We start from the raw sequence: 12,395 nt of genomic DNA, 5'->3' as shown, positions 1-12,395 counted from the left end.
TGAATTGAGGCCAGCTTTAAATGCTAATCAGCTCATTTCCTGGGGAACTTACTTGTTGTGAGATCCAGCTTGTGGGGCTTGTGTATTTTCTGTAATCAGGTAAATCCTTTTAGCTAAGAGATTTGCACATTTTGCACTTACTTGGTCATTTGATGTGAGTGTCTTTATCAAGAGATAGTCCATTTAACCTTGATGTAATTGTTAACTTTAATTCAACTTTATCTTCCTGTCTATGAAATTTAGTCTTAATCCTGAAGATCGTTTGGTGGATCGTGCTCATTAATGCACAGTAGCAACCTGAAGCAAATCAGCATAATTAATATTACACCATAGATTATACAGATAATGGACTGCATTTATTTGAAAGATAATCTAGCAGTAGCATGTGATGTTTTTAACATAAATTCAACTTTCACAAATATATACGGGACTGCTAAACCTGTTAACCACAAGCTGGTATGGCTGTCACATTTTCAAAAATCAAGATCAAACAAATTAAGAGGAACAAACACTTAAAAATTTCAAACACATAATTTGGTTGAATTGATTGTATTATAACCCGTATAGCCTATTCATCACTAAATATGTTATGAGATAACATTACTCCATTAATTCCCTCAGTAAATGACTTCATCTTTATCATCGTGAAATAAACCAAAATGCCTCACTTTTCTCAACAATTATTCCATATCTGGTATCAAATCACATACTTCCTCACATTAGTTCTCAGATGGTTTAGTCTCGTGATTACTTGTTCAGTATGGCTCACTAGTTTCTTCCATTTTGCGTTAACAAAGACAACAACAAATTGCCTCATTTACTGACAGGGCAACAGGGCATGTAGTAGATCAGAGTGACAGTGCATTTTGTGAAAACTTTGCAGAAATGTTACTGAATGTTTTTAATAGTTTACGCATTAACAGTATGAATTAATGCTGGTTTGTTTGTGGCTCTACCTGAATTAGCTACTTGTTAGCTGTAGAGGTAATACATGAGTAATTTCCTGTCAGTAGTGCACAAGCAGCAGAAAAACTGCATATGTAAAAACTGCATATCTAAACCACTAAATAATCCAAAATATTGTAATGAATTGATCAAATTGTTTTATCTTTTACAAATTATTTTGTCTAAATAAGTGAGTCTAAGCAACAGAAGGAAAAAAAATATATGAAAAGTGAAACACTTTTCCATACACTGTCATATTGTATGACATCTTATGTATCAGAAAAATATTCTTATGAATGCTCTAATAGGATACACAACCATATGACCTTGCTCTACATGTATTTAAAATCAGGTATAAACACATGTTTATTGAATGAGTGCTTCTTACATACCAGTCAAATATTACATTTTATATGATCTTCAGGATTATCACTTTATATAATCTAAATTTGAGATCTGTAATTTTTGTATCATGGCACAGAGCAAGTTAATTTCTTTTATAGGACAGATATGTTATCTTAAATGTTTGCTTTTGAGCCACTTTGTAAATGTATGAGGGATAAACCTTTGGTTTGGACTATCTAAAATAATATGCAAGATCCCTTAGTGCAGCTATTTATACAGCACTGTCTTGAAATGCATGCCAGGACTTCACACCACATTTATTAAGCACATTTTAATCCCAAACAAATATTTCATCACAGTATGAAAAATACTCAGTACCTTGGATGAGGGGTTTCTTTGAAATATCCTCCCAGTTCATTGTTGATGACTCAACTCAATTCACAGTTGGGGTTTGCAACTTCATCAGAAAGCTGGGAGGACATTTTGGGGATTTCAGAATTTTACATTTCTTTCTTGTGTAAAGTGTAGGATGGTCAGTGAGTAGTTGTTTTTTTGGTTTTGTCAGATCTATCATATGTCTTTCCTGGCGTGTATAATAAGGCTCATTATTTTTGGTCTTGATTAACTTTCACAGTGATCTGTCCCAAACGTTATGTCCTGTTGTGACAACACTGTTAGCTGTAATATTTTGATTATTTTGTTGATTTGTTTTTTTCTTTTTTGGTACAGATTTCCCCAAATTTCCTACATATACAAAAGAAACACGATTACTTTTCTTTCGTTCTTTTGGGGGGAAAAAGATGAGCCATATTTATATATGCAAATCTTTCACTGTTCCTTGGTGGTTCTCTATTGATCTTGTCCAGAATTGTGCCAACACTGTATTATTTGGTGGAGGTGCAACAGGAAACAAAAGTATTATTTATTTTGAACTTCATTCAATCAAACACCTTATTAAGGATGAAGAATAGAGACATGGAGTTGATTGGAAACACAGTGGATTCCATAAATTGTTATCCTTCTACTGAATTCTCCTATGACATTCCTTAATATCCTTATTGTTCCTAGAATAGTGCCAAATGTTTAAACTACTGTCATTATATCCAGTTGAGCTTTTCATTCGAAAGCAAAAAAATTCTTAATGGAAATGGTGTCAACAATGATGATGACGAAATATAGTTATTTAGAAAGCTGTTGGCCGATGTCACTGTTTGCTCTTCATTCTGTTTGTGGTACACATTCCATCATACTATTCATTATGTCATGGATATGATTTTTCATTCTCCAATCCACTTGGTCTGAGAATCACTATGAAAGGTTAAGGACTCAACTTTAAATCTACACTCCCTGATTTTGTTGCAGTGCCCTCCCAGCTCACTGTCAATGTCCAGAAACCCGACTGTGAAGTGCGTTGAATGTGAAAACTTCAAATTGAGCTGTGTGGGAATGTGTGCTCTCTGGGCTGTATAATATTATTAGGGAGGGTATTTTTAACTAATATGGTAAGTTTTCCTTCTCTGGTTTGATTTTATTTTTTTCTTTTTCTTTCAATGTTTCCTTTTTTTGTTAGTATGTACAGTTGTACTGTCTTGTATGCTGATTAAAAAATGAGAACGCTCTGATACAACCTTTTGATTTTCAATAAAAGGTATCCTTTTGTTGCAATAAATTATCTATATTGTGTGTCATTACATTCTTATTGTTTACATTAAAAAGAAAACATCAACGTATCAGCTGTAAAAACACCTACTTAAATTGCAAAAATAAGGGCTCTTTAGAAAAAACTAAGTTTGTTTAATTATCTAAATTAAAAATTTATCAAATAAAAGGAGGTAATTACCATGGTTAGAAGGCTAACAACAGCTGTCCACAAAATTTTACATGACTTGTGTAGTGCCCAAAGAAGTGACCTTGGATGATGTCAGTGATGACATCATCAAGGGGATGTTTCTCAATTTAAAGAAAAAACATGGTTACCATGGAAACAGCAGGTGCGGTTTAAAGTAAATGGAGGAATTTCTTCCATTTGTGGTTTTCAAAAATCTCTTCTCCAGAGCAGTTGACACTGCACTTTCTTGGTTCCTCAGCATGACACCTGCTAAGTTTGAAGTCAGTCAGATGAGCAGCTGTCCAAAAAAATCAAAATACAGACAGACAAAGATTCCTCCATTTATAATGAGACTACTGCAGTGACCACCCAGGTAGTAAACTGAAACTTCTCGCCCAATACATGCCTGGGTCCTAAGCCAGAGTCTGGCCCACATACTTCCACATCTGGGCTATTATCGCTTAGTGTTGGCTACCAGCCAGGAAGATTTTCTGTGTGTGTACCAGAATTGGTCCAGATGTGGAAGTAGCATCTGACAGCTTTACGTGGGCCAAACTTGGGCCGAGGAACCGGTCTTACATTGAGCCAGAAGAAACACAAGTATAGCATTCGCCAGAATAATTTTGCTATCTGGACATCAAGCTGTAGCAAGCCTGTGTCTCAATTTTAAAAAAACAAGGTTATCATGGTTACCATGGTCATAGTAAGTGGAACTTTAAATAAATTTAGGATTAGGGTATCAACGACACTTCCTTGGGTCCTCAGCAATACACCTGCCAAGTTCGATTGGAGGAGTAGTTGTCGAGAAATTCGAACAGACAGGCAAGAAGAAAGACATTCCCCATTTATTAGTAGGACACAGCTTCTTAATGAACTCATTTTTTTTGTGTGAATTAAACTCTTATCACTGTGATTGCACTCACTGCAGACAGGCAGCATTTTTTTGGCTGGACAGCAACAGAGGAGCCAGCCCTATAAACGAGAATGTGCATGACTGCGTGACTGACTGACTTACTGAGTGCGTGCATGATAAACTTACACTATTGGTCAGCTGAATGCCACATGACTGGTCATCCGGCTGGGTTTTGGAGTTTCTTGATTGGCCGTTGCTCTTTCAAAATGAATTGGCACAAACAGTTTCTATCAAGGGGTCGTTTACAGGCAGTGTTGCCACTGTCACTAGATCTACTAACTTTTCACACCCCTTTAGGGATTTTTTATTTCTTTTTCACAAAAGCACCTACTGGCAAATTTAGCGACTTTTTGAACCAACCTTAACAACTTTCCATAGAAGAGAGTCGCCAGTATTGCCCCGCGAAGGCGAGACTGGCCTTGTTTGCAGTTTAAAATTGTTGACAAGATACCTTACAGACATCTTTTGAAATGATGGGCTGTGGGAAAAATAGTTTTTGATCACAGGGGATTTTTTTAGTTGCAATATCACAAGTGACCATTGGGACAAATTAGGCAGGCTGGGTTAGTGAACTGAGTATTAAATAAGTGAAACAAAATTACAGTCATACAGGTGAACAAGATGGCAGACTGTAAGTTTGTTTCATTAATAGTCACTTCACTCATCCAGCCTGCCTATCATACAGGTGAACAAGATGGCAGAAAGGAATCCAGGAATACGGGCGACAAAAAAATAAACCCAAGGAGCACTGAGGAGCTAAACCAGGAACAAAACCGATAACCCAATGTAGCCGGCAAATCCATAGAAAACACTGGAGCGAACACAGATGAAATGACAAGGAGTGGAGGGAACACAGAGATTATTACACTAGTTTTATTACACTAGTGAGGGGAAGACAATAGGACAAGCAATCACAAAAGGCAGGGGAAAAAAAAGAAAGACAGGAAGTAAAGTCACAGACACATAATGACACTAATTTCAAAATAAAAAGGATACACAAAACAGAGTCCAGCCATAAAGTAAGTCAGTGGGGCAAAACATGACACTTCACCTCCCACCATGCAATTCAGAGGCAGGTTTGCGACGCTCCCTGCCAAATACATGTTTTAAATCCAATAACCCCACTTTGTTAAAAGATTGGAGCCTCCAAGCCCATGCTGAGATGACCCTGGTAACACCATATGACATCATCAGTTATTTTCTCAGACTTAACAAAGCTCCTCAAGACACACAGATGACATTATACAGCTGTTTTCATAGGCTTTATAGAGCTCATCAGACTAGTAAAGTGACCTGTATGTATAAAATTGCTTTCCCCTTTAATAGTCAAATAAGTAACAGACAGCAAAGAATGAAGTTATAAATGATATATAATAAAATGGAAATAAAATATGATGATATAAATTTGCGCAGACATAATTACACAGCATCTATATAAATATAGATAAATATTAAGATATTTTTGTAAAAAAAATTAGATGACATGAGCTGGTTGTGCATAAAAGTACACTTTATGCAAGAAGGTTACAGTCGTGCTGACGTGTAGCGGTAACCATAATGTCGCGTTTCTGTTACTGGTAGTGTGTTTTGCTGCTCTGTGGCTACCCAGTTAATTTTGCTCTTTTCTTCATTACAGCAGCTAATTACCCACTGTATATTTAAACTCACACTAGCTGTGCTCAAGCCCTCATTCCTTTTCTCCTTCTTTTAGCAACTTTCTTGCTAATCCCACAGCTGTTTACATGCTATTTGGATTTGCTAGTTTTTTTTAGCTTAGCAGTTACCGATGGCTTCTCTCTCTTCCTGTCAGTCCAGGTCTCTCTTGCTCCATGGGTCTTATGTTTAGTTACCCCTCTGCCTCCTTTAGCGATAGTGGTGCATATAATAAATGTAATTTATTTGCCGCAACGGAGGCAAGGCTCAGTGAATTGGAAGCGCAGCTCCGCACCATGAAAACCAAATTGTTAGCTGCAGTAGTTAGCCAGGCGTCCGTAGCCGGTGCAAGCCGACTCAGCTAGCTCCTACTCTCCCCCCAACAGATCCCAAGCAGCCGGGAAGTCAGGGCAACTGGGTGACTGTCCTTAACAAGAAGGTTAGCCATTCTTTAAGAAGATCAGAAATGTATCTTGTAATTCTGCTTTCACTTGGAGTTTATTTATTTATTTTTTGTTTTTGTTTATTTAGTTACTTAACTACTGTATTTAACAGATTTATTATTGTAATTATTATTGTTATTCTCTAGCCTGGCATTTTTCTTCTCTGCTCATCGCTATTCTGATAATTGATAGGACTTCTTAGGTAAGAAAAAAAAAGCTGTTGACCAGGATGAGCCCCCCCCCAAAGGATCTAAAGGTTGCCCATCAAGATCTCACTTCCCATCGTTTAACCCTAATAAAACAAATGGACATAAATGGTCTCTGCACCTAAGGGGGTTCCAGACTCCCCTCTCACACCGCCACAGTGTCTATGCTTGGGGCCCACTTCTTCGATGGCTGGATCTGGTTCCCTCCCACTGTCAGTGGCCATGGGAGACACCTGACACACACCCCACCACACGCATACACATACTTATAAGTGAACATAATAATTACTTAGACCACTTATCAACTGAGTGATTCAATCACTTATTATTGTTTTATTTGTATTTATTTATTTAGTTGATTAATTGATTAAGCCTAATTTTATTTTATTTTATTTTTTATTGTTTTTCCTTCAACATAAAAGGGAGTAACGTGTATGAATATACTGTATATTTGCCTATACAGTATATATAGAGTATAGTATATATCCATATATACTGTTTATTCTACATATCTATATATCTATATCTATATATCTATATATATATATATATATATATATATGTATATGTACATGCCTTATATTACCATCTAGTATCATTCAATACTAGATGGTAATATAAAATGCTGGATCTCTATTTTTGCCTCCCACTAGTTCAAATTCATATAGTTCTCCTTAATTTGTTTTTGTCCCGTGTATTTTTTGTCATTTGTCTTACCTTGTATATTCTGTTTTGGATGTTAATGTTAATGCTTGTCTATACTTTGCTTGTAATCCTTTTATTGCACAAAAAAAAAAGTATTGCAGTGCTTTGTCCTACAAACAGTGTCACTCTGTGGTCCACAGGGGGACAACGAGCGACTGCCACATTCAGGGCTCTCAAATAACACTACTCTCAATAGTATCACTGTGTGTCAGCTCCACACGATGGCTAATGCTTTCTGACAACAGCCTCTCATGAAGGACCAGTACAACACAGGTAGGGCTGAAGCCTGTATTAATTTTCCTTTAGATTCTAATGCATTATTTTAAGTGTATATGGCTACATGCAAACGTTTCTTATTGTCACATTCCTCCACTGTGGAGTGACCTCTTTAAATTTCAACAAGCTCTTTAAACACATGTTCACATAATGATCATGTTGTAATGTCTTATGAAAAATGTGAAATGAAAAAATTTTTTTGTAACTTTAAATTTAGCGCTATGTTCACTGTGTATTACATTATATCTATAACTAAAGAATATTTCTCCATTTTAGTGATTAAAATTATGACTGTAATTCTCTTTCAAGCAAAAGAAAAAAAAAAATCATCCAAGAGCCCAACTCTTTGCTGTTTGCAAATTCATTCAATTACTAGTGTGTACTCATTTGTGTTTTTGTTCTTAATGTTTTAACACTTGTTATGCAGCTGGCCTTTCATCAGTTTCTACATTTTTTAGTTCTGTAATCCTACACCACTTCTTTTCTTCTCACTCTCTCCTCTTTTCTCGCTCAGTGAGCTAGACAGTAATTTTGACAGTGAATCTCTGTCATTGTATTATAACTTATCTGCTCTGTGATGAGTCATTTACATACTGTGTACACCTGCTCACTGACAGGATAAATTATATATCTCTACTTAAGATAACTGTTACCACACTACTGTCCACGCTGTCTGCCCCTGTTCTCTGATTTCACTCTCTCTTCAGTCTCTCTTCTCATGATGCCAACTCTGTCCCTGCCAACCCTCTGGTCCCCCTCCTCCAGCAGCTGCCCAACATGCAGAAGAAGCTGGGGCACCACGCTAGATCCTCAGGTGCCGCCATCCAGCAAGCATTTTCATGTACTGAGAACCACCTCTGTTGCCCCTTCGTTCTGTCTCCCACCACTTCCAAATCATCCCACCCCCTGTCCTGAATATACCTCAACTCTAGTCCACCATGTCCCTCAGTGGTTCATTTCCTAACAACAATAATCACACAAATATGGATATCCAGCTGGCCCCCTGTTACAGGATGATAAACAACGCACATCCACAGAGCAAAAATTACAAAAAAGGTTAGTTCAACTTTTGCAAGACAGTCATCTGTGATGTAATGACAAGACAACCATCTGAGGTGGCTTGTGATATTCTATTTAAGCTCCTTCCAAAGATTTGAATTCTGTATATTTCGATACCTGGTCCATTTTTAGAGCACAGCCTTCTTATACATGGATCAGATATGCCTCAAATAATGAGTAAAGTGTTTTAAAGTTTTATTTATTTAAGATCTGATATCTAAATCAGAAAGTGAGATTAGGGGATCAATATTAATCTCATATCTAGCTATCTTAGCATAAAGACCAGAAGCAGGGGGCAACAGCTAACCTACGTCTGTTCAAAGGTAAAAAAAAAAATGCTTGTCTTGTTGGGTTAACCTGGAGAAGTCATAGCAAATCACTCAGTACCTTCCTAATATCATTACTCATGCTATTATTCATTATTCAGTATGGAAAATAATAACATTAATTAATATCATTATTCATGATTTTTTTTGTTACTTTAAGATCTTAGCAGCCCTTAAATGTCATTATTATCTTGTTCAGAATTTGCCTAACACTAATTGTACCATATTTATGAGCAGCTTGACACAGTCACTTAATTTCTCCCTGCTGCACAGCTGGGTGAAATTGATCAACTTTATCTGTTGAGGGATTTGGGATGGGTTCTGATAGCCGGTTCAATTTGGGATCTGGCTACAAGATGGTAAAATACCCAATTTTGTGTAGCTCTGTGACCAACGAATCCCTTCTTGAATCTTTCATTCACAGTCTCTGTTTTTGGCACCATTCTGAGTAAACTCTAGACTTTTGTGCCTGAAAATCAAAGGAGGTCAGCAGTTTCAGAAAAACTTGCACCAACAATCACGCCACAGTCAAAGTCACTGAGATAACAATTTTTTCAACATTCTGATGTTAGCGGAAGCTGACCTGTATATGCATGATTTTATCCATTTCACTGCTGCCATATGATTGGTTGATTGGATAATTACATGAATAAGCAGGTGTACAGGTGTTCCTAATAAAGTGCTTGGTGTGTCTAAACACATGTGTGATAACTAAGCAACACTGTTTGTCAACAACCTACATGTCGGACTGGCTTACCTGTTCCAAAGTCAACAAAACAACTGCAAAATGTATTGCAGAACATCAGTGATTCATATTCACTGAATGATAAAGTATTCTTTTACTGTGTTGTTTTTAATTGTGCAGCTGCAGCACAGCACACCAAGTGAGGAGCAAATTGAGCGAGGACAGGGTTAATGAATGTCACAGAGCAGTGATAAAACATGTTGTGAAAGCCCTACAACCCTTCAGCACAGTAGAATGTCCATGGTTTAGGTTTGATAGTTAATTGCCATAGTTTCTATTAGTGTCAGTGTCATGCATGTCTGGTAATTGGTCCATAAATCACAGTTAAATTGACCAATTGTGTTAATAATATGATTAGTAGAAGCTAGATTCTTAAATATATCAAGTTAAATCTTTAGTTACACTAAACAGTTGAAATTTGTTTTGTTAATGTGCTGAGTGTAATAAAAACAGTACGTTTTACAACAAACAGATGTCTTCACTCCCCACCAAACAAAGTACTACTACTACAAAAAGCTTCGACAAGGGATTCAAAAGGACTCTGATTCGATAAGTGAATTCTGATCCAGATTCATAGTCAATAAAATCTATCTGCTATCAAACCCCATCCTTATGAAGGATTCAGCGCTGTTTTGATATTTTTGACATGTTTTTTAATGTTATTTTCTGTCAGGTAATGGAGTCAAAGCTGAAGCCTGTTCAGGTCATTTAAACGTCATCAAGACTTTTAGGACTCACAATGAGCTTCACAAGGAATTGCTACTGTCCCACAAAAGGTAAGTACCATACAGGAGCAACAAAATGGTCACATCCTTTCTAAAATATGAATGGGTGAACTCCCTGATTTCATTACAAGCATTACACCTTTGTAAGATGAGGACATGAACAAAGGGCCATTAAACTACCTTAGATCCGGTTTTTGTAAGAATTTATTTGCTTTTGTGTCCATCGTCAAAATGCATCTAATGCCTCTCTCTAAAGCAGTTCTCATTAAGAATACATGACAGTCTCTTTTTTCTCTCACAAACTTGCAATCATACACCGTCTCTCCGTGCTGCTGAAGTCCTTTAGGCCATGGGAACCTGAAGCAGTGAAAAGTGATATGTTAATGGGAGGACAGACCTGGCACCACTATCTGCTTTACCTGATATCAAACACTGTGCCAGTGAAAGCACTGAATCTTTGTGTTGCATCTGTTAATATGACCTCACAGTTTACAAAATTCAAACCAGAAATAATTTTCAACAGAACTTAAATATTAACATATTTAACATCACAAGTTTATGATGATATTATTATTACTTTTTAAAAAGACAGAATCTACCATGTGAATTTTGGTTTCTGATTTCCATCTTAGTATCATAATTTATCATGCATTATGCAACCAGTAGCTGGAGAATGGAATGTTTTGTTCATCTTTGTTTGGCTGTTCGATCTTGTAGCCATCTTTTTCAAGCAAAACTCTGATGTCTTAAAGAACTCATTTTTGCTTTGAGGCAAAAGTACATATACGATTTGCACACCCAAGATATTCTACCTTATGGCTGTCTGCTGAGTGGAAACACATGAGAGGTTCAACCTACCGCGTGTATTCAATTTGCAGTGTTACTTTAAAGTGGATATGAAGTAGTCGATCAAGTTAACATGATTTACTAAATGGATTTCCACTCTAATAGACAATGATATCGCAAACATGACAAATGTAGGCATATAAAAGAAAAAGAAGCCCCATCATATCTTTTGTAGTGAGACAGGGAAAGATGGAGCTACTGGATATGAAAAGATAAAAGGGAGATTGCTTTTCTCCTGGATGTAAGAACTACTAAATCACAGAAGTTGACAATTTGGTATTAAGACATCAACTATGCGCATGCCAAAAATTCAATATTCACCACCAACTGTCACAGAAACATAGCTATTCAATATGCCTAAACATTGACTACAGTAAAGTTCCACATGAATGTGATCAGATTTCTAAATGAAAACTGAAAACTGATGGTCAATATATCATTAAAATATCCAATGTTTTTATCTATGAAATCAAAAAGGGGGACAGTTCCGGTTTCATGTATTTTGGCCATGGTAACTGTTGTACTCTAATAAACTATGGTGAAGGCTGACTGATAAAATTGGGTGATGACTTAGTAACTTTGTAAACCGTGTCAGACAATCATACAGACTCGTCCCCCCCACCAGCTGGGTTCTGTTCAAGGTTTCTACCTGTTAAAAGGGAGTTTTTCCTTACCGCTGTTGCCAAGTGTTTGCTCATGGGGGAATATTGGATCTCTGTAAATACAACTATAAAGAGTACAGTCTAGATCTGCTCTATATGAAAAATGTCCTGAGATAACCTCTGTTATGATTTGTCTCTATATAAATAAAATTCAATTCAATTCAATTCAATTCAATCTACTGCTCCATGATGGGAAACTGACACAGCACTACGTATGTGACATGATGGCAAAAGTTTAGTCACACCATCTCAACTGGATCCGCAAAAAACAAAAGTCAATCAAGGCTGAAAAATAGGAGATCATTGTTGATGCCCTAAACAGTGACACTGAGGTGACACCTGGACACCTGACCATCCTGAACCTGCCCTTGCATGGCAGACCGGGAGTGTACAAAGGACTATCCCAATGTCTTGCGCAAGAAGACAAGCTTCTGTGGTGACTCCTATCCTGTGACGAGCAGAAGCAGTGCCTGGTGCTCCCATTAGACCATTAGAGGTGATGTCAACGTATCAGTCAATACATGGGTTATGCCTTACAATCTATATATTCTACTCTGATAAGATGCACACATCAACCTTGAGATTGTGTGTGCTTTCACCAGTGTGAAGTACCTGTATGAATACCTTGAAAAGCGACCAGTTCACTGCCCTGGTCAGATTGGATGTGCCAGGTGAGGAGTGCTGCAACATGATGATGTGACATGATATGACCTACAGC

The 12,395-nt window shown here is 37.0% G+C and overlaps 1 protein-coding gene across 1 annotated transcript in view; it reads left to right on the top strand.

The window, feature by feature from the left end:
- The first annotated feature begins 8,195 nt into the window (after nucleotides 1-8,195).
- Nucleotides 8,196-12,395, top strand: part of si:ch211-218o21.4 (protein FAM107B) — a 31,550-nt gene continuing 27,350 nt past the window's right edge. Inside the window, exons 1-2 of the mRNA XM_040123157.1 lie at nucleotides 8,196-8,370; nucleotides 10,118-10,220. Of these exons, the coding sequence (XP_039979091.1) occupies nucleotides 8,253-8,370; nucleotides 10,118-10,220 (221 nt within the window). The 5' untranslated portion in view covers nucleotides 8,196-8,252. The remainder of the gene's footprint in view (nucleotides 8,371-10,117; nucleotides 10,221-12,395) is intronic.

The sequence above is a fragment of the Xiphias gladius genome, unplaced genomic scaffold (assembly GCF_016859285.1).
Source record: "Xiphias gladius isolate SHS-SW01 ecotype Sanya breed wild unplaced genomic scaffold, ASM1685928v1 HiC_scaffold_1479, whole genome shotgun sequence".
Classification (NCBI taxonomy): Eukaryota; Metazoa; Chordata; class Actinopteri; order Istiophoriformes; family Xiphiidae; genus Xiphias; species Xiphias gladius.
This window is presented reverse-complemented; position numbering and strand designations above follow the sequence as displayed.